This window comes from Crinia signifera, chromosome 2 (genome assembly GCF_055691185.1).
Source record: "Crinia signifera chromosome 2, ASM5569118v1, whole genome shotgun sequence".
Classification (NCBI taxonomy): Eukaryota; Metazoa; Chordata; class Amphibia; order Anura; family Myobatrachidae; genus Crinia; species Crinia signifera.
The window spans coordinates 321,351,656-321,374,718 of NC_139218.1; the positions used below are offsets into that span (position 1 = coordinate 321,351,656).

General features: G+C 41.5%; 1 protein-coding gene across 1 annotated transcript in view; it reads right to left on the reverse strand.

The window, feature by feature from the left end:
• Positions 1 to 977: 977 nt before the first annotated feature.
• ERBB3 (erb-b2 receptor tyrosine kinase 3) overlaps positions 978 to 23,063 on the reverse strand; it is a 99,775-nt gene continuing 77,689 nt past the window's right edge. The window contains exons 17-28 of the mRNA XM_083169172.1: positions 20,607 to 20,748; positions 20,182 to 20,301; positions 19,987 to 20,085; positions 19,162 to 19,353; positions 18,890 to 19,045; positions 17,553 to 17,628; positions 17,272 to 17,418; positions 17,067 to 17,164; positions 15,732 to 15,905; positions 11,052 to 11,123; positions 8,306 to 8,573; positions 978 to 5,247 (exon numbers count right to left, since the gene is read on the reverse strand). Of these exons, the coding sequence (XP_083025298.1) occupies positions 4,673 to 5,247; positions 8,306 to 8,573; positions 11,052 to 11,123; positions 15,732 to 15,905; positions 17,067 to 17,164; positions 17,272 to 17,418; positions 17,553 to 17,628; positions 18,890 to 19,045; positions 19,162 to 19,353; positions 19,987 to 20,085; positions 20,182 to 20,301; positions 20,607 to 20,748 (2,119 nt within the window). The 3' untranslated portion in view covers positions 978 to 4,672. The remainder of the gene's footprint in view (positions 5,248 to 8,305; positions 8,574 to 11,051; positions 11,124 to 15,731; positions 15,906 to 17,066; positions 17,165 to 17,271; positions 17,419 to 17,552; positions 17,629 to 18,889; positions 19,046 to 19,161; positions 19,354 to 19,986; positions 20,086 to 20,181; positions 20,302 to 20,606; positions 20,749 to 23,063) is intronic.

A 23,063-nucleotide genomic window follows, 5' to 3' on the forward strand; every position in this document is an offset into this window, starting at 1 on the left:
TGCCTCACAGCACTGAGGTCATGGGTTCGATTCCCACCATGGCCCTAACTGTGCAGAGTTTGTATATTCTCCCTGTAATTGCGTGGGTTTCCTCCGGGTATTCCGGTTTCCTCACACAATCCAAATATATACTGGTAGGTTAATTGGCTCCCAACATAACTAACCCTTGAATGTCTGTGTGTGCGTGCGTGTACATGTGGTAGGGAATATAGATTGTAAGCTCCACTGGGGGAGGGACTGATGTGAATGTTCAAATATCCTCTGTAAAGTGCTGCGGAATATGTGTGCGCTATATAAGAAACTGTTAATAAATAAAAATAATAATTGTTTACACTGCAATTTAGAACACCCTCCACCCTAATGTAACTCTATCCCACCTGCAGTGCACATGGATTTGTCCATTTGAGAAAAAGGGTGCTTAGTGGTCAGGTCTGAATTAGGCCCATAGTTTTAGTAAACCACAATAAATAGTATAATGGTTTCGGATCATAGCAGCTAATCAGTCGCCCTTGCAAAATCGTAGATCGACACATGCACGTGTCCGGTGTTTTCAGGGCACGGGCTGGAAAAAAAGTCCATCTGGACCATTCGGAGGGAGGGCCATTGTGGATGTGTGACATCACACGCATGCCCTGGCTGCCCAGAGCAAGGCAAGCCTGCACCTGGCTTTGCAGCTAGGCCAGGCAGTAATGTGTGAGCGCTTCACTGTGTAGCAAAGCGCTTGCACTATAGCGATGTGTCCACAAAACTTTGTGGGCACATCGCGAGGAGGGACCAGTCCCCTCCCCCACAGGTAATTTGGTGGAAGAATAATTCAGTGTAAGGTAATGGACCATACTACAATATGCACCAATGTGTACACATCTCCCTACTCAGAACAGGCAAACCCCTATCATATATTACAATATGCACCTGCCCAATCACAAATGGTATAAAGAATGACGATGAAGGATACAAACTCACTGAGACCATCCATGTTATTTGCATAGAAAAGACATTTTATTTGATCATATTACTTTACACATTAATTGCTTCACAGCCGGTGACTAAGACTAGTTACAAGCATATTCCCTCCTATACATTGTGCTTTATATGATAAATTCAGCTGTCACCATAGAGTGAGCGCCAGCTGTCACACACTTCTCATCGCATGTTGGAACAGTACAAAAATAACCTACAAAAATAGACTCTGAATAGAAATGTTCATACAAGGTCAATTCACAAAAATGTACAACACAGGAGGAAATACACAAAGCAAGTGACACTGCTGTTAGAGGTGCAAGCAGTAGGCATTAATGTCACTAGCTAAAGGGGACTGCGACTGTCCCTGCACACAGCGGAAGCACATTGAGAATCCGTAGGATCTCTCCCTATCTGTTCCCAGTTACTTTTTGCGTGGTATCACAATGAAGCTTTGAACACTGGTGCTTTCTGCCTTGAAAGAGGAACACACATTCCACTACACAAATGCTGTTTGGCTATGAAAATGTGGCTGCAATGTCTTTAAAGCAAACCCAATCCAACATGTGTGCAGTAGAAGTGAGTATTGGCTCTGCCCACAAAATATTCACCTGTACCATGTGTATGTTTATGGTACACATGCAAAGGGTTTTATACTCTATACCACTATAGATAGCATGTAGAACCAATAGCTCCCCTAAACGTATCTGTGTGTGCAGTGGTGCCGAGAGGGGGGGGGGGGGGGGGTTTCTAATTCTCCAAGGCCCAGTTCTGATGGAGTGGCGCAGTGGGGCCCCCATTACCTGGCAGCAGCTGCTCTTCTCAAACTAGCACATGGTGCTGTATGCTGGTCTGTAGTGGGCCATGGAGGTATATGGCCACACCTCCCATGGTTAGGCCACCCCCCCTGAAAAGTACAGGGGCCCAAACAGGTTCTCTACCGCCCTGTGTGAGTGTGTCCACTTACACCCTTCCCTTTTTGCAGCATTTGACAGGACATGCATAGCACAGGTAAGCTACTCCTCCATGAATAGTGATTGGATTCTAAAAAAAAGAATCCCGCAAAAGAATTAAAGTAGCTGTCATCAAGAAAAATCACAAGGTGTGGCGTGGTCAATGGTGTGCTAAATCGAGCCATATGGCTAGAATTTAGGAAAGGTGGATGTGATAGCATTTATGTGTAAAAACAAACATATTTTACTATGTAGCAAACAAACTAATTATTTCATATAAACTTGTCACATATTACTTAGTATAGAATTAACAGACAAAGGATTGTACACATACAGTAGGAGTTAGAAAAAAACGATTGTTAAGAACAGACAACACTTTGTAGCGCATTCATTAATTACCTGCTCGATGAAGGCAACGCTGAATATGATACTTGTCTTTAGACTATCAGTATCAGAGCAAGTTTAATAGGCATAAACAACATGCCTAATCCCTGCTTGTACAAGGCCTTACACATCTCAGTGGAATATCCACATTGTCCTCAAATGAATAGGTCTTCTGCCTATTGCCAAACTGTACTGATATTGGTCGTCTTATAGTGCAAACCTGGAGCCTGCTGCCTAACTACTAAACTCTTCAGCCTACTATTCCTACTGCAGTAGGACCATAGTGAACATAGGCATACCATTGCCCAGAAGGTCCTAAGCAGTGTAGTGACGATCAGTAAACTATAACTGAATGAATACAGTGAGTGTAATATTGCTACTCCATGTACCTGAACAATAATATATATATATATATATATATATATACAGTGGTCGAAGTGGAAATTTTGAAGTGGGGGTATGGAAATTTTGAAGTGGGGGTATGGAAAAGTAAAGAGTGAATATAGTGCGCACCTTCGGACACCCCCCTGTCCATCAACGTCCCCTGCCAGACTGCCCCGTTGTACAGGGGTATTACAAAAGCACAATATGTGCTGCTGAGTGATCAGAGAGCATCCTGAGGGGGAAAAAAAACTTTTTTTTTAATCTTCAGATTAAAGTGGGGGTATGCCATACCCCCGTATACCGCCCCACTTCGACCACTGTATATATATATATATATATATATATACATACAGTGTATACATATACATAGTTTTTTTTCTTCACACAGGTAACATATTTATTAGTTTCCTATTTGTTCATGAATTGGCCAAGAAACAAAGTGAACTATCAGAAAGTTGATATCAGTTATTGTACAGATCATATATAAATCATTGTCATTATTAAAAAAAAATTAGGCAGAGGATCTCCCGCTCTCTGTCCATGTTCATCCTTCTTTGATTTAATAGTTTATTTCAAAATTACTATTTTTAATGCCATATGTCATCATTATATTACAACAGATTTATATAGAAAAGTTATACTACTTAACAAAACAACATATTTCACACCATAACCAGGAGAATGTTATTTTCTCCTAAGTGGTCTGAAACCTATAATGGAATTCCTTTGACTTCTTTGCAATGCAAATGATTCACATCATTTTAGCATTCTTTCATTTGCCTACAAGATGTACTGTAATGTGCAACAATTTCGTGGCTTTCCTTGAGCAGCATTAGCAAATGATAGCAGATTAAAGGCCCAGAGTATTGCTGGTGATCATCTTCCAATCAAATGTGCTAACCCTGTCTGGCTACTTCCATGGTATGTATATGAATACATATCAATCATGGCTGGCACCTGGCAGTGAACCACTTAAAGAAAGATGGTACATATTCAGTGACAAGCGTACTCTATTGGTAAGAAGTATTTAGTTATTAAAGGTCAAATGATGGCAGTGTATTATAGTAGCTGACAGTGTTTTTTTCCACATGAATTTCTCTGAAATATGCATCAAGAGAATACCCCAATACTAAGTGCTATGAACAATCTTCAGGACATTTTCAAGGTGGAAGTTCACTATGGCTGCATAATATTCAGTATATGTTAGAGCCATGTGTTATTTTCCCCTTTTGCACAGCCATATGTGCTATATAGTTTAAACATTTGATGTTGTCGTTGTATTGTGAATGTACTCTGTGTGTATATGGCATTACCAATACGTTAGAATACTGCATTGTGGTCTTTAGTGACTGCTTTCTCTGACTACTAGTGGTACTATGGTAATGTAATCCCATGCTGCATAATATATCTGTATGACTAAAGAACAGGTCAGATCCATCTACAAATGGGAGAATAGTTATAATATGACAACGTTTGATTGTTACTATCTATAAGAATATGTTTTCAATAAAATGCTCAAATGTGTACAAAATCCTTACCATTTGTGGCAACTTGTGGTCTGTTATTTAGGAAAATGTGCTATATGAGTCTTTATATAATATAACACTGAAATGCTATTTTTCTCACAACCGTGTTTATAAACTGTATAAACATGCACATGTACTATAAAAAATAATGTCAGAATGCGGAGTGAACAAGGTAATGCCAGTGTAATAAGCCGTCACTATGAATTCCCCATAGAATAATCTTCATGACTGGTCTGTAGTTAGCTAATGCCTGATCCAAGACCGCTCTGTGCAGTGACAAGTATATACAATAAATCCATGCCACTCACAGGAGCACTACTGCTAATGCCAACCATATACCTCTTTAAATGGTCCCTTCCACTGAAAACCTCTAAAATCCAACCTGCATCCCGCATAGGACTTCAGAAGTGAACAGAAGTGGTGTAGGAGAGAGATTGTCCTGCAGATTTATTGCATCTGTCTTATTTATGTCCGTTGCAGGTCACTCTTGACAAACAATCGGCTGTGCCAGTAATCCGGATTATCAAATGCACAGTCTTTTACCTCCAGTTCCCGTAGAGGCTGAATGTACCCTTTCTGCAGTGCCTCTCTGTGGCATGTCTGTGGGATTACTGGAGGTTTGTCTGAGGACTTAGGCCGGGTGGCAATAAGGTTCATGTCCTCATATCCCTGTTTGTCACCTGATGTGCTGTCTTTTCTCATTTTGCCACTTCGGTTCATGTACGTGTACTCTGTGTCCTCTTCCCCCAGCTCTTGGCTGTGGTTGCTCCCTGCCTGTTCATTCATATACTCATACTCCTCCTTGTTCCCATATTCATAATCACTGTCCTTAGTGCCCTCATGCGTAGATGTTGCACGTTCAATGTTCACATTCCTTGTCCCTCTGATGTCCATGTACTCATACTCGAGACTCTCTGAAAGTTGTCTTTTCCTGTTCATGTACTCATATTCCTCCTCATCATCCTCTTCACCAGCAGTGGTTAAGCATGGGGTCACAGATCTGGATCCAATGGATGTCAATGTACCATCCTGTGACAGGTCTGTAACAGAATGTGAAAAGATGTGACACTTGGTTTTGTGGACAGAGTGAATTATTCTCCATTTATTTGATGTGAGTGTCTACACTTTTTAAATACACTAAGGTGGACATGTATTAAGAGATATAAAGTGGCGAGAGATAAATTATCGGCTTCTAACTGTCATCATACAGACGTGGTTTGGGGGAAAATGACAGTTAGGGGCCGATCTGCTGGTTTATCTTTCTCCAAAGCTTAGTACATCTCCCCCATAAAATCAGTAAAATCATTTTTGTATGTAGTCTCCCAATCTGCAAAGTTTATAATACATTGGGGCAGATGTATTAAGCCTTAACAAGAGATAAATGCAAGGGTGATATAGAGAGATAAACGTCCAGCCAATCAGCTCATTAGTGACTTTTTTCAAACACAGCCTGTAACATGGCAGTTAGCAGGTGATTGGCTGGATGTTTATCTCTTTTTATCACTCTTGCATTTATCTCTTGTTAAGGCTTAATACATCTGCCCCATTATAAGGTGGACATTCTTTGCCTAGCAAGTCAGAATTCAATAGAATGCACACAGGCATGGGTAGTTTGCCTATAATCACTCCATTCCCTGAACATTACTTATAAACATGAATTAGGCCCTTAGTTATTTGGCTGTACTCGCAGCAGATATGCACCAGGGTAACATAACTAGTTTCTCTGTCCCTTTCCTCCTGAATTATCTGATTTCTGCCTCACATTCAGCACCTTTCACAGACCTGTCGTTTCCACCTCAAAAATATTTCTAGGATCGGACCTCACCCAGGATGCTACACCCTCATCCCCTCACTGGTAATCTCCAGACAGGACAACTGTAATCTCCTCCTATCTAGCCTTTCTGACAAACACCCTCTCTCAACTCCAATCTATCCTTAATGCTGCTGCCTGGTTCATCTTCCTCGCCGTATGTACTATGCCCCCATCCCCTCTCTTGGCTCCCTTTTCCCTTCAGAATAAAATTCAAGCTCTTCACACTCACTTACAAAGCTATCATCATTCCTCTCCCACCTATATATCTGACCATATCTCTCTTCACACTTCCTCCCGCTCTCTTAACTCCACAAATGCATGTTGCATCTCCTGCCAACTGGTTACTTCCTCCCATTCCCGACTCCAAGGTTTTGGCCTTTGTGCTCCTTATCTTTGGAATTATCTACCCCTGCCTATCAGACTCTCCACATCCCTTCAAAACATTAAATGGGATCTCAAGACCTAGGATCTCTCATCCTAACCCTCTGTTTATGCTCACTTCTACCCCTTCTGTGTCACCCCTGTCTGTCTGACCCATCCCTTTGGAATGTAAGCTCTGATGAGCAGGGCCCTCTCCTATTTTCATGTGTTTTTCTTAGAATAAGGGGGAAATTTACTAAAGGAAATTTGTAAAAAATCAGTGTATTTGTATCCAGAAATACACTTATTTTTGACATTTACTATCCCGAAAATACGGCAATTCGTATTCGTATTGATAGCACATCAATACAAATTGCCGTATTTTCAGGATAGTAAATGTCAAAAATAAGTGTATTTCTGGATACAAATACACCTATTTTTTTTTACAAATTTCCTTTAGTAAATTTCCCTTTATATCTCTGCCACCCTAATAATTGCTTCCGTCCCCTGTCCCCTGATGCAATTGTCCCATGTACTTGTCCTAAATTGCCTTGTACTGTAATTTGTTATTTGCTCATTTATGTATTGTTAGGTGTTGCGGATCCCTTGTGGCGCCATATAAATAAACAATAATAATATGTGCTATCCCCGATTCTGGTTTTATGTAACCGTTGGAAGCAGTATACTGGTAGAGAACATCTAAATACATGTGAAGATTGGATTATAATTTCTAGAATTTTAATGTGGCTGCACTTGCAGCAACAGCCTTGTGTGACATCAGCCCACACTTTACATTTAACCTCTAATGTATTTAACTTTGGGCAGTGATTCAGTTGCTGGGATCAATGTTAAGGAGCCCATACACGCTCCGTTTTCACCGGCTCCGTTTTGTACTATGCGATCACATAGTACGGTGCAGTGTGCTGCACATACTGTTTGTACTAGGTAAACATCGTATCGGATCGCAGTGCATGCACACTGCATGCACAAGGGATGCGATCCGATACGATGTGTGCTGTTTCAGCACAGATTGGATCCGTTAAAAGGACCGTGTATGGGGGGCTTTAGTAACTACCAAGGAAAGATTTGTTTTGATTTGTTCTCCATCAACTGTGTGTTTTTTTTTTTTTGTAATCTGGTCTCATGTAAACAAATTACTGAGTAAAAAAACAAACAAACAAAGTTACCGTCTGACTTCACAGAGCCATGCTATAATTTAAAGGCCCCCGTTTACTAGGGCGAGGTACCTTGCATGCAATACCCTGCCAACTCACCCCGTGGTTCCCGGGGGGGGGCAGGATGGCATATGATACATTGATCGTATGCAATCCTAAGCAGGGCTACGAGCTGCGACATATATTCATGCCAGCCCGTAGGATCTGTGACTGCAATGCGAGGCGCATGGGAACGCGCCTCACATCACAATCACAGGTAAATGACATGCAATGTGTCACTTATTATGCACTCCGTCAGAGCAATGCGTCAGAATCGCATAAAAAGTGGCAATATCGCACTAGTGGATGGGGCCTTTACAAAGTAGAAAACCGTCAAATCAGTAAACAATCCTTTTATACTGTATACATGATCAGGTACCTGGATGGTATGTCGACAACCAATAGTTCGACACCCTGTGGTCAAAAGGTTGACACAAGCAAAAGGTCAACGTGTATTTTTTTTTACTTTTTCCTACTTTACCATCCCCGAATATAAAGAGTAAAGGCAGCGTAGTGAGGCACCAAGCATGGTGAGCGAAGAGAGCCACGCAAGGGGACGTAGTACACTTATGGAGGGTCCATGTGCTTAGTTATTAATATGGACACACAAAGCTGTGAAAAACATTGTCGACCTAAGATACCGTACCCACATGACCGTCTCATTTCAATGATAGTTAAACTGGGGTTGGCAAATTATAAATGTATACATACCTCCCTGGCTAACTTCCGGCATAATGTACTCGCAGTCCGCATCTGGGGTCCCTGCAAGGAGACTCTCTCTCTGGGAGCGATAGGCACTGTCTAAACGTGAGCGAGGGCTAAGACTCAGGCTACCACCCCCACATGACAATTCCTCAGCTGTCTCCATGTCAGAGGAAGTACAGCAACCCTCTGATGATTCAGACACTGTGCGGCCTAAAGAATCCTCTCTTCTCCTGCTCACACGCCGGGGACTTGGCTCCACGCGATGCAATGTACCCTGTAGGAGAAGGAAAAGCGTCACTCTTACACTGCACACCAATATAAGATAATGGCTCCTCCAACATTACCTTATAGCTATGAAAATGGTCATTTTACTGGAATATGGAATAGAAATGACAGCGCTAGAGTTTTGTCTGACATGGATGTTACATATTTTTTCCATGTCCACATAGATTTGCTTTGAGTTTCTCCCAGAATACAAAAATCACAGTGTTAGGATTACTGGATTAGAACTGAGCTGCTCTTAATGGCTGCAATGTGCATGTCCCTGATCTTAAGGTGCATACACGCGGTGCGATACGAGTGGAAGAAAGGTTAGCACAAACCTCACCGTGTGTACACAGCTTGTGATGCCAAAGCTTGCCCCCATGGGATCGGCATCACAAGAAAAAATCTTGCAGGTGAGACAATTTTGACCATATTGTATACAGTCTTGTGTTCTTGTATGGTCGAGTTCATTCATCGTGACAATTTCAAGTAAATATAGTCACAATTGTATGGTTCCGGGCTCCAAGGAGTTTAAGGGAAATGGCATAGTCAATATCGTACATATCCAAAATCTCCCATGTATATGCATCTTTAGATTGTGAAAGAAATGTAAATGGACCGCCCTGCCAATATGTTGGCATTATAAATATAAAGCATAATTTATCGATCGTTCGGACTCTGGAACAGCCAAATACCCAAAAGTAGGAATGGAGAAACAGCAGCAGCAGGGGAGCAGCGGCAGCATCCTCAGTGGTGAGTATTGCTGGGGCAGAACAGAGGTTGGCCATGCCCCAGAAAAAGCCATCACTAAAGGGGTTAAGCAATGTACTGTAAAACATGACATTCCTGGGTCTCATCATAACAGATTTACTAGAACCTCACATGTTATTTTCAAGTGTTTCTTGAAGCTGTCTGTATTTACTAAAGGAATATGCCACAATCCTGGGAATGCGATCAAAATCTATTCCATGCCGCAATGTGAATAAGAAAGCTTTTCAAACCAACATACTGTGCACATTTAGGCCCAATACATGTTTGTACGCTTCTCTAGGCTACGGAGTTGCTATTGTTAGAAGTGTTATAAAAGTGAAGCTGCTGCCCAGGAATGAGAGCAGATGCCCGGCGGACTCATTGCAAGATCAATCCCAACCGCATTCACCGGCCCTCATTCCCATAATAGGGAAACTGTGCACCTGCCGGACCCGTTAAGCACACGTGCAGGACTGTAGTGGCAACACCTCTGCCTGGTTGACAGGCAGAGGCATTCATGGGGAGGCATGTGGGTAGAGCTAGCTGGTGTTTAAGAGGCCAAGTACTGCACCTCCCACACAGTTTACTCGGCCTGTCAAGGTCCACTGCGTGCAAGTCGACCAACGGTTGCAAGTTCATTCTGAACTGTGGTGTTATTCAGATCTGATCGCTGGGTTGCTCATTTGCCAATTTGTTTTCTCTGACACTCCCAGTAAACGGCTCGTTACCACCCCCAAACACCGGCTTCATGTCAATCAACTTGCATTCGGCCAGCGATTTAAAAAAAAGTCTCTGGATTTCATCACAGGATGACCTCATGCTTACTATGAGCCGTACACATTCACAGCCATTCGATTATCATGCAATCAAGTCTGATTTACCCCTGTGATGGCATGGCAATTTTAGCAAATACAAATGCATCTCCTCCTCCTGCATTTGCACTGCGAAGGATTGTATATCCTCAGCTGCTGTGAGCAACTTAGCATATATGATCCAACCTGAATAAAGGCCACATTACAGAGCATACACATCAAAGCTAAGGTTGTTCTATAGCTACGCAGATTGGCCACAGCAGCATTGACTCTCAATGTATCAGCATGTGTGATCATGCAGCCATCAGAAGAAACATGCACTGAAAACCGCCATGACACGCCTGCCTTTCCCAAACACTCCCGTTAAACTTCCCATTAACACTTTCAAATGGTCAGTTCCTGCCAATCACTCTGTGACAACGTGCAAGCAGTGCAACCCTCGTGTATGTGCATGCGATAACAGCACATAGGCAGTTTGCTAATAATCTTGGTACTTGTGTAATATCTGGGCGCCCGATTTTTTCATTGTATTGCATCGCATCGCATGCAATATAGTGGCATATAATTCATGCGATGCGATTTTTCATGTAATACATGTAAAGAAATCCACGTCCCCTCGCGGGGCTCGCTGCGCTCGCCACACTATATAAAATCAACTCCATGCGTAGTTGGATAGTGGGGGTATGAAATCACCCATGGGTGACTATACAATTAAAAATAGGGTCTTTACAATCAAAAATCGCATTGCATGCCTTAAGTAGTGGCATGTGATGAAAAAAATCGGGCGCCCAGATAATACACAAGTACCATAATCTTCCCTTGCATGAACATCAGCCGTTGCGTACAGACATGAATTAGGCCCTTAGATATGCACCAGAGGAACAGAACTAGTATCTCTTTCATTTCGTCCTGAATAATCTTGTTACCTTTTTACTGATGGTGCCGCTGTTCTGGTTCATAGGGAGATATCCGGCATGAGAACTCTGCACACTCTGACTCTGAAATACAAAAACATTGATTACAACACTTAATAGTATTTATGGTAAAAGTCCCTAGGTGTGACTATGAAGGTGAATTTTTTTCAAGCAGATAGAGAGGTAACAGGGTTTTTGGCCTGATTTACAGATGCACAAATCACACAGCTGCTATGTCTTTGCACACAGCAGCTGTCCGATAATATGCTAATGCCCCAGGAGAAAACAATAAAATATGTAAATAGTCACTCCCAACCTGCTTCTCTAATCTGCTGCTGCATCCAAAGATGCAGCACCAGATCATCTGCACTAACATTGGTCATCTAAATATATATGTGTATATATATACAGGATAAGGGGTAATCGGCACTCCAGACAAGTTTGTTGATGTGTATATATATATATATATATATATATATATATGTATATATATATATATATATATATATATATATATATATATATGAGAGCGCCACATGATTGAAGAATCAAAAATATCAATTCCTCAGAAGATAAATGGTATCAATAATGTTCACAAAGTCCAGATCAAAGATCTGCAGGACTCCCTGTTTATACCACCAATCATAAAAATGTATTGCCGCATACTCTCAGCCGCTGGGGCTTTCTGCATACCGGGCATCAATTAAAATTAACTGCTTATTTGGGATAGCTCATATATCCATTTCTTCAAATTTGTGATATAGCAGGATTATCCAACAAAAAATTCCAGAGAGTATTGTTATTGCTATTAGAGAGTGGGGAGAATTACCAGTGACCCCATCCAAAAACGGGAGGACCTAGAGCTCATGCAACAAAAGTTCTTGGAAAGGGGATATAAAAAGAAGGATCTCTTAGCAGCCAAGGACAGGGTACTTGGGAACGCCAGCATGCCGGTATCTGTAGAATCATCCAACACAGATATTCTTAATCGGATGCCATGGGTGACGCAGTATGCCAATGGCAGTGCTGAGGTCACCAAGCAGGTTAAAAGACATTGGCCCTTAATCAATACTGATAAAGAATTGAAAAGTCTCAAAAATACAAGAATTATGCCGGCCTACAAACGGGGCAAAAATCTGGGTGATATGCTGGTAAAAGTGGATATAACTGGGCTCATGAAAGAAGAGACACCCACACACTTTCTGTCTAGGCCTGCGGGCTGTTACAGATGTGTTGGGTGTACAACATGTAGATCAATGTTGCCAGGAAAATCTGTGAGCCACCCCCACACAGGACGCCAATATGTCATCAGGTACCCCCTCACATGCACCAGCCGCTATGTGGTGTACATTCTGTCTTGTCCATGTGGTCTTTACTACGTGGGCAAGACAGAATGTCAGTTCAAAGAGCGCATGGCGAATCATAGAACTGCCATACGCCATGCACTAAGTTCAGGCACTAGTGATCAGCCTGTGGCTAGACACTGTGTGCAAAAGGGACACAGCATAGCAAGTATCAGGTCTAAAATAATTGACCACATACCTGCCTCAGCTAGAGGAGGCAACAGAGGCAAACGCCTTTTACAAGCAGAAGCCAGATGGATTTTTGTATTAGATACCATCTCCCCTAGGGGATTAAATGAGCAGATGGGATTGCATCACTTTTTGTGATGTAAACCCCATAGAGTTCTGACTATCACTTGTTGTTTCATCACATCTAAGTGCAGGGAATTATAATATTACAAAGATAAATAATTATATTAATTCTGACATAGATCAGTTTATTTAAAATTTGAAATCTTGAATAGATGATTTTTTACGGTTATAAGATCCCACCTTTCTGGTGGTTATTCAAAAGGAAACATGTTTACTCCTCTGTGAACACACAGACCTTGATTTTAAATGTATTGTGACACTTTCTTTATATATCATTATTTATATGCATATTTAAATGCTCTTCTTATTATGTATTTTTTGTGTTTTCAGTTGTGTACATATCGCCATGGCAACACCTGCGGCCCAGGGAGTGCAGCGTCAAGCCGCCGACGTCAGTCAGACGCTGGGAGGAGATTGCCTGTGACAGAATACGCAAGGCGCCGCCGTAGGCTGGCGCCTGAGATGATGTCACTCGCATACCCCGGGCTACTGAACGGACCAACGCGGAAGACAACACACTTGTGGACGCAGGTGAGTATGCCTCTTAATTAATTGTTGGGGTGGGACCTTTGCTGGGTATTTAGCACGTTTTGTTTGTACATGCATTTGTTCCCTGAGGACGAGCCTACGTGCTCGAAACATGTCGGAAGAATAAATTGCCTTGATCTTTTGCACCAAATCCCTGAGTGACGCCTCATTTGCCTACAATCGTCTACATAGGGAATTTACTCCCAAGGAAGGCACCAGGGTAAGAAACGACAGCAGCATATTGGGGAGTGCCGGAGTTTGGACTGTATATATATATATATATGTATATATATATATATATATATATATATATATATATATATATATGAGAGCGCCACATGATTGAAGAATCAAAAATATCAAGAAATGTATTAGTAAAAATAACTTTTAAATTAAATGAAAAATAAAAGGAATTACATACATAATTCACAATATAATCATTGAATCAATAAAAATTGGTTCAATTCCTCAGAAGATAAATGGTATCAATAATGTTCACAAAGTCCAGATCAAAGATCTGCAGGACTCCCTGTTTATACCACCAATCATAAAAATGTATTGCCGCATACTCTCAGCCGCTGGGGCTTTCTGCATACCGGGCATCAATTAAAATTAACTGCTTATTTGGGATAGCTCATATATCCATTTCTTCAAATTTGTGATATAGCAGGATTATCCAACAAAAAATTCCAGAAAGTATTGTTATTGCTATTAGGCTATATTCAGGGGTGGATCGGCCCGCCGGGAAACCGGGCCATTTCCCGGTGGGCTGGTCCAGATTTCCACTTGGCTGGGCCGCCGATCGTGCTCAGGGCCGTCTTAACAGCAGTGTAGGCCCCTGGGCAAAGCAATGCACTGGGGCCCTTACCCATTCTCCCCTCCTAGGGGTGGGGGATTGCTATCAGCAGCAGCTTTGATGTCCCACAGGTGGCAGGGGGTGTTCCATTCAACATGTAGGACCTGGAGCAGTAACTTCTGCTAATTACTCCTTTACTGCACAGGTGGTGGGAGGGCGAACAATAATGTGTGGAAGGGGGCACTGAGCCGAATGAAGGGTCCCTTGTAAATTACTTCCAGGGAGGTAGGGGGTGTTTTATACGCAGGGGAGGGTTGGATAATGGAGTGGGCTTAATATTCGTCATTTTCCGGTGGAAGTGCAGCTTATTTGACTGCAGATATCGCCATTATCTGGAAATAGATTTCTTAGCCTTCAATAGTATAAAAGCCTAGAATCCCAACTTTCAGGAGGTGCTGGGAACTTGGGGATCAGAGATCAGGAGCCAGAGAAATCCATTGAAAATCCATTGATAATGGGGAGGGTTGGATAATGGAGTGGGCTTAATATTCGTCATTTTCCGGTGGAAGTGCAGCTTATTTGACTGCAGATATCGCCATTATCTGGAAATAGATTTCTTAGCCTTCAATAGTATAAAAGCCTAGAATCCCAACTTTCAGGAGGTGCTGGGAACTTGGGGATCAGAGATCAGGAGCCAGAGAAATCCATTGAAAATCCATTGATAAATATAAAACTGTACACCAGATGTTTGGAGCTGAAGCAGGGACCGGCTGCTGGAAGGCTGATATCTCTGGTTTTGGGCATGATAGAGATAAGCTGCTAGTGCCGACAGAGAGAGTCCCAACTTTTGGAATATACTCTCAGTAAAACTCTAAGTCAGAGAGAACCTGAGAAATATGACTGGGAATTGCATTTAACAGGTCGGATGTGGACTGCTGTTTGAAGTTGGATATCTCCAGTTCCCCAGGGCCGATTTTCAAAATTCTGGTATCCCTGGAAAAAGGGGATCCTCAGCTATCAGCATAGGGCCCACATACACCTGGGGCCCCTGTGCAAGTGCCCATTAAGCCCATACGAAAAGACGGCCCTGATCGCGCTGCGTCGGTGCTAGCGTCATTCCATATGCGTCGGCTGCCGTCGGCCATATTTATTTTTGGCTATGGTGCCCTTCTATGTGAGTAGGCTTTGTCTGCTACTGATGACGTCACCCGCGAGTTCAGCGGTGCCAATCATGCTGCTGGTCCACACATATGCTCTGTGTTTTCTACTCAAGGTACTCATGACCGGTACTCATGACCGGGGTAGCCACTGGGAGGGGGAGGGGGGGGGGCAGGATGGAAACATAAAGAGGGCCCAAGATGGAAGTTTATAAAGTATAATTTGTCACATTTCCCTTGAAGCAATGTAGAAGTTGAGTAGTGTGGACAGTGTTGCCAACACAGATCTCACCAGGTATTCCAGGTGTTCGAGAAGAGGAAGGGGGGGCCCTACTCATTTTGTTAGTCCCGGGCCACACAATTTCTGATGGCAGCCCTGCTTATGACTACATTTGCATTGGATGAAAGTGCCTCCTTATTCTCTATGTTAATGTTTGCCTTAGCGAGGATGTGATATGTTTTTTTTTTTGCTTCAGGAACCATTTCACAGTGAAAAAGGATTCATGGTAAATTGCCTGGTGGTCATACCATTGGGTGTAACCTGGAAAGCACTTACCCGGGAATAGTCTATTCTGTGGCGAGATGCATAGACAGTGTTAGGTGTTTTGGGCTGTGGCCCAATACTGTCATCTTCTGTGTCTAAATCCGTATCTGTGTCCTCCACGGATACTTTCTCAGACAACTGTGGAGGATCTCCAGGAAGAGGTGACTGAAGAAAATTACTCTCCCGCTGTACAAGAAAGAAAAAAACAGTAAGCACCTCACAATAATTCCTAATAACATTCATATATGACCTACTGTGCAGTGCAGGGAAGAGAAGCAATGGCACATCAGACTGTTATTGTCTTTACAATATAGAAAATATTATATCTGTTTTATATTTGTCAATTTGTCATATTAAATGAGTGTCATTATCTCACATTGATTGATATGATGTGGACATGGCTGACTTTTAGGATTAAATGTATTGTTCAATCTGAAATATAGAGAAATGCTGACCATAGGGGGCAGCAAATCCCAATATCTGCACACATAGGGGGAAATTTACTAAGATGTGTATTCTAATTTACATGTGATGTTGCTATGGGCAACCAATCAGAATCTACTTCTTATTTATTTAGCACCCAAGATAGTAGACAGGATCTGATTGGTTGCCCATAGCAACATCACATGTGGAGTAGTTTGTATCTTCTCCCCATGCTTGTGTGGGTTTACTCCGGGTACACCTGTTTCCTCCCACAATGCAAAAATATACAGATAGGTTAATTGGCTTCCAACAAAAATTAACCCTAGAGTGTCTGTGTGCTTGTACATGTTGTAGGGAATATAAATTGTAAGCTCCACTGGGGCAGGGACTGATGTGAATGTTCAAATATTCTATGTAAAGCGCTATAATATGTGTGCGCTATATAAGAAACTGTTAATAATAAATAAATAATACATATATACACACACACAAATACACACTGGGAATGTAAATAAGCAGGGATAAAGAAGAAGAATAGAGAAACACCTGGGGAAAGTAACATTGCAAGTTGTAATGATTAACAGCTTATTTATAAAACCGAAGCTACATGCGCCAGGTATTATAGCCAATAGGAACCTGAGAATTGCTTTGGTTAGTAACTGCTACAATCTGATTGGTTGTTACAGATAACAGCACATCGCTGTATTGTAGTTAATCAGTTTTAAAGTTTTCCCAACATAGGTGGTATACAGTAGGTGCGATTGTAAGTATATTTATCAATGAACTAATTGCTAATTTTAATACTATATATTATTACTTTGTGGTACACATAACAATGAATAGTGCTTTGAGTAGTGGAATGACTGCTTTGGTTGTTATAGACATTACATACAGCAGGTAGTAAATAAAGGAAGCACATCTTACTTTTACAACCAGGTAGCGAGGAGGGTCTCTGGCCATGCGGGTAAACTCATTGCCCAGCTCCTTAAATGTAGGCCGGACATTCTCATCGATCATCCAACCTAAGAATGATGCATGAGAGGAAACATGTTTCTGAGTTCAGCTCATTTGGAAGGAACCCAAAGAGAGACATAGGGGCAATAGTTAAGGAAAGAGACTAAGGACTCACATTTCACCATGACCATATAGACATCAATGGTACAGATTGGAGGCTGGGAGAGTCGCTCTCCTTTCTCAAGGAGGTCTGGCACTTCGGACAGACGGATGTCTGGGTAAGGCTCTTCTCCATATGTCATCATTTCCCATAATGTCACACCTGTATGCAACAACAGAGGTTATTGCTGGTGTAAAGTCAGATCACAATTTTAGGTGGTGGAGAAGTGAAAGGAAGGAGTGAATGCACTAGCTACAGCTGTAGTGAAATGCAAGACTATGAGCCATCACGCTTACCGTAGCTCCATACATCACTTTGATGGGTGTATTTGCCAAAGTGTATACTTTCCAGGGCCATCCATTTAATAGGGGTCTGTGTACAGTTAGAGGGAAAAAAGTACATTAATAAAAATATCATCACTTTATAAAGATAACCATGGCAGATCCCTAAATATGTATTTAAAGAGTACACATTATATTCATTACAATTATTATTGGCTATCAGAGTTCATATCACAAAGACATTACATATTTATAATGTTACAACATAAAATAGCACTACAAACAAAGCCAGTGGTATTACTGAGTAAGACCATATTTACCCAATCACGCGGCCCTACAGAGCACTTCTAGACAGGGATACTAATACCCCTTTCACACCAGAAAATGCAGGGACTTACCTGGGAATACAGTCCCAGGACCATGCAGGGACATCCCCGGGTTGGCCCCTTTCACACCAACCTAGTCCATGCATTTTCTGGTGTGAGGGTGGTAGTGGGCTCTGTGACCAGGAGCTGTGTACTGGTACCTCCTGGTCCAGTGGCAAGAGAGAGTGTGGTGCTTGCTTCCAGCACCACGGCCAAAGCCATAAAAGCCGGGAAGCCAAGTAAGTACCATTCACACCGGCCTATATTCCTGGGAGCAACCCTGCTAGCTAGAATTTGGCCTGGGTCGTTCCTGGGGCCAACCCGGGAAAATAGGCTGGTGTGAAAGGAGTATAAGGGATAAATTTACTTAAGTGTGAGTTTTTACAAGTGATAGAAGTTGCCAATAACAGCCAATCAGATTCTACTTATTTATTTAGCACCTTCTGAAGGATAATAGCTAGAATCTGATTGGTTTCTATGGGCAACATCTATCACTTTTTAAAACTCCCACTAGTAATTTGACCCGAATTATGATAGTGTAGGACAGATGAATATGGAGTGATCATTTCATACATACTCTAGATTATAGGTAGCAATGGACTAGTGTTAATTACTGTATATTATATTGGTAGAAAAGTTGAAAAGCGATATCCAAGGTAAATATATCACTCCTGTCTCATTGTTATAAGGAATAACTCACCCAATACTATAGGTATTTGAAATATCTAAAGTCAACTCAGGTAAAAACGGATTAATCTGTGCATAATACTGTAGTAAAAACTATGTAGTAATCCATAGCAACCAGAGTTTTGCCTTTATTATACAATGTGTTTCCCCTTCTGATTGATTACAATTTGCTATTACACATTTGCCCTGTTAATATTATTTTCTATGTAAAATAATGTAAAGTATATGAATAAGTGTAACAATATCTAGTACTTTTCTATAGCACACTGTATTTTGGAATATAGGAATGTAAAACGCCACCTTGATCTCATTGTAGCAATACTTTTTGTCGTCTGGGTACAGAAGATCTGCCACACCAAAGTCTGACACTTGCACGTGATTGCCAGATTTCATGAGGATGTTGCGAGCCGAAAGGTTTCTGTGAACCATGCGATGTTCCTCCAAGTAATACATGCCCTGGGGAAAGCATGACAGGTAGCCATAAACACAGAGGACTATACAGCTTATAGAAGAAACATAGGTGTAGATATATACATTCCACCAATGCATAGCTGCTTCATATACAGACTCACCTTGGCAATCTGCACACACCAGTTAAGCAGCATTTGCGGGCAAATGCCACCACTGTTCTTATTCTGGCGAACATTTTGGAGTAATGATCCCATTGGCAGAAGCTGCGTGACCAGCTGTAACTGTGTTCCTGGGCAAATACCCAGTAATCGCACAATACAGGGATGGTCCAGACTCCCCATTGCCAGCATTTGCTATGGAGACAGAAAGTCATAACTGTAAATCAAGAACATCATAGACAGCAAGGTGTTGCTTGTTTGTATGTTTTTTTGCTTTGATTTTAAATAGTTCTAAATTGCATTATATGGAACATCATAAATGAGGCATGTGGCACAAGCAAGTGGGGTACACTTAAAGGAAAAACTACAAACACAAAGGGGCAGATCGATGATGTATTGGAGTGAGATAAAGTGGAGAGATAAAGGACCAACCAATCAGCTTGTTCGTATCATTTTTCAAATAAGTCTCTAACATTACAGTTTGAAGCTGAAGGGCTGATATTTTATTTCTCTCCAATGATGAAAAAAAGTCCCAGCAAAATGGTTATTAAAGTATACTGATCAATTTTATTTTGTGCCATAATATTGTAATAATGGAACAGGCAGGGCCGTAACCAGGGGTGTTTCCATAGAGTTCTGTAGTAGGCACCATGCAGACACATATAGTTGCATTTAATATATAACTTTTGGTTTGCAGCATTGCATATTTCATGCTCTGCATGTCACTTTTGCTATCTATTGTTCCTCATACAGTATATGAAATAGGAACAGCTAAACATAACCATAGTAGAACAATGCATCCACTGCATCCTATTTCTATTGACTCACATCAGTTACGGAATGGAAAGTCTGACAACCATTGCGGTCTTGTATCACTTTGATGCTGACTGGAATCTTAACTGAATCTCCTTCTGGAATCCAAACACCCTGTACAGAAAAAAGCAGGAATGTTAAGGACCGAGAGGGAAGGAGGAATGTATGATGGTACATTTACATGAGATATTTCTGTGACAGACATTTTACCTTGTGCACTGTGCCAAACACACCAGAACCCAAAATCTTCAGTTTCTTCAGCTCAGTGCTTTTGAATATTCGAGCCTGCACAGTGTTGGCCTTTTCTGATGGGTCCAGCATATCATTGCACTGAGAAGGGGTAAACAAGGTTACACTTAAATATTTTCATACAGTAAAACTTCTTACATTCACCTCAGCCACTCCTTCCTCAGTCTACAGCACTAGGTCAGCCACCTAATCCCCAGCCAATAATCATGATCTAGTGGTAGCAAGCAGCAAGTCACAAAATTCAACTCAGGTGTTGTCAGGCCATTACAGGTGTTTCTACAGGTGCCAGGCAGATTGTCTCATATTGTTTATGTTTCACATTGGTGACAAAGCAATTACACAAAGAAGAGAGAACGGTCACATTAGGATCAGACGCTGGCACTTACCTCTCCCCTTTCCAGATAGCGCCTCATTGCTCGCTTCTTGCGAATTTTCAGTCCTCTCCAATACAGAAGAACCAGGAGGGTGGAGCTAAGCAGAACGAATATGGATACCACCACTGCCACTGCCACCATTGTTTGGGTCTTACTGCAGACAGAACACAAGGTACTTTTAATTCGGAGATATGCACTATAAATCATTGACAGACCAAATCTTTTTTTTTTTACTTTATCCTATTCAAACCCTTTGAAGGTGATTACACTACCCTCCAACATTGCATGTTTTCCTGCAATCCTCCTTGTGGATTAACAAGATTTTTCATAATATAATTGAATCAACACCATAAGTAATAAAAACATTTGCACTGGCTAGCAGAATTCTACTATATCAGGGATAGGAATACTACTTGCTTAAGTCCTGAAACTATAGCAAATATTGGGGCAGATGTATTAAGCCTTAGCAAGAAATAAATGCAAGGGTGATAAAGAGAAAAACATCCAGCCAATCAGCTGCTTTTACCCCTTTCAGACATACAGCAAAATCCCGGGATTTTTCACGTGCACGCGCACAATCATGGGACTAGGGTATATCTGAAAGGGTCTACCCGGGATTTTAGTCCTCTAAAATCCCGGGTCCTGCTTACCTGCAATGGACCAGGGATTTTTAAAAACCCGGGTTTGAACCGGGACTAAAATCCCGGATAGTATGTCTGAAAGGGGTAATACTGACTTTTTTCAAACACAGCCTGTAACATGGCAGTTAGCAGATGATTGACGTTTATCTCTCTTTATCACCCTTGCATTTATCTCTTGTTAAGGCTTAATACATCTGCCCCATAAGGCCAGATGTACTAAGCTTGAAAAGTGATAAAAAAGAGAGTGATAAACCACCAGCCAATCAGCTCCTAACTGCCATGTCACAGGCTATATTTGAAAAAAGACAGTAGGAACTGATTGGTTGGTGGTTTATCACTCTCCATTTTATCACCTTTCAAGGCTTAGTACATCTAAGGAGGCATTTATGAAACATTCTAAATTGGTTAGCAGAAATGGTGTAAAGGTTATCATTACTGCCTCGAGGCACTGAGGTCAGGGGTTCAAATACCAAAATGGCCTTAAGTGTGTGTGTGGAGTTTGTATATTCTGCCTTTGCTTGCGTGGGTTTCCTCCAGGTACTCCAAACATATGCTGGTCAGTAGTGGTGGCTGCAGCCCCTGAGCACTGTGCTGCAGGCCACACCAAAAAGTGCAGGGTTGGCCGGGTGGCACATGTAATCATGCACTATGTAGTCAGTAATGTAGCTGCACCTGCTTGTAGGTTAACAGATTCCTGACAATAAATGAACCTTGCCATGCATGGGTATACATCATACTTGCCTACTTTTGAAAACTAGTTTCAGAGAGATTATAGTTGGCAGTAGAATTCTGCACAGTGCCCCATTAAGAGGCATATAATTCTTCACCCAAAGGGCATGGCTAGTTCCATATATGGTCGTATATGTGCTTAAATGCTTGTTGTGAGATAGTTCTAGATAACATTAGTAACTAAATATTTTGAGAAATGTTATTGATAATAACATTGCTGCCTGCAATATTGGATTATTTGTTTGCAATTATTTGCTGTGATATTAAGTTTGTTCTCTCTCAGCACAATATACATGATAAAAGTTGTGATGCCTATGCAATAAATGCCAAGTGAAAATTCCATCTGACTGCATAATGTGGGTTAGGAGAAATCAGGGAGATTTTTAGACTTTTCAGGGAGAGAGGGAGATTGCTCCTATTTCAGGGAGTCTCCTGCAGAATGCAGGAGGGTAGGCAACTATGGTATACATGTGATAAGAAATACAGATTGTTAACACCACTATGACAGTGACTGATGTGAATGGTCAAATATCCTGCTTCAGAATATGAGTGATTTACATAAAATAACTGGTAATAATAATAACCATTTGTCCACTACAATTACTACATTTTGAGACGAAACACTAAATTTGATGCACTGTGCAAAATGGAACACTAGAGGGCAGCCAAACAAATGTTATCGCTTATGTCTCAAACCACTATGTAAGACAGGGATGGGGACCCATCCCAGCATGCCCTACAACAGTTTTAGTATGGCCAAATACCAAAACTGTAGCAGGGCATGCTGGGATGTGTAGTGCAAAAACAGCTGGAGGGCCGAAGGTTCCCCATCCCTGATGTAAGATAACCAAATTGTGACCTTTAACTACAGCTAACACAATACAAGGACTAGAGATTTACTAAAAAGGGAAAATGGGAACTATAAGTAAAAAGTTGGCCCACTGAAAATGAAAAAAAAAAATAAGGGACAACTTTGCATTTTAAGAGGGTCATCGTTATGTGGAAATGCAGTTCTAATTTAATTGATATTTGACTGGTGCCTTGTGATGACCATATGCCTTTGCTGTAACTATTATATATTGATTAAACATAATAATGG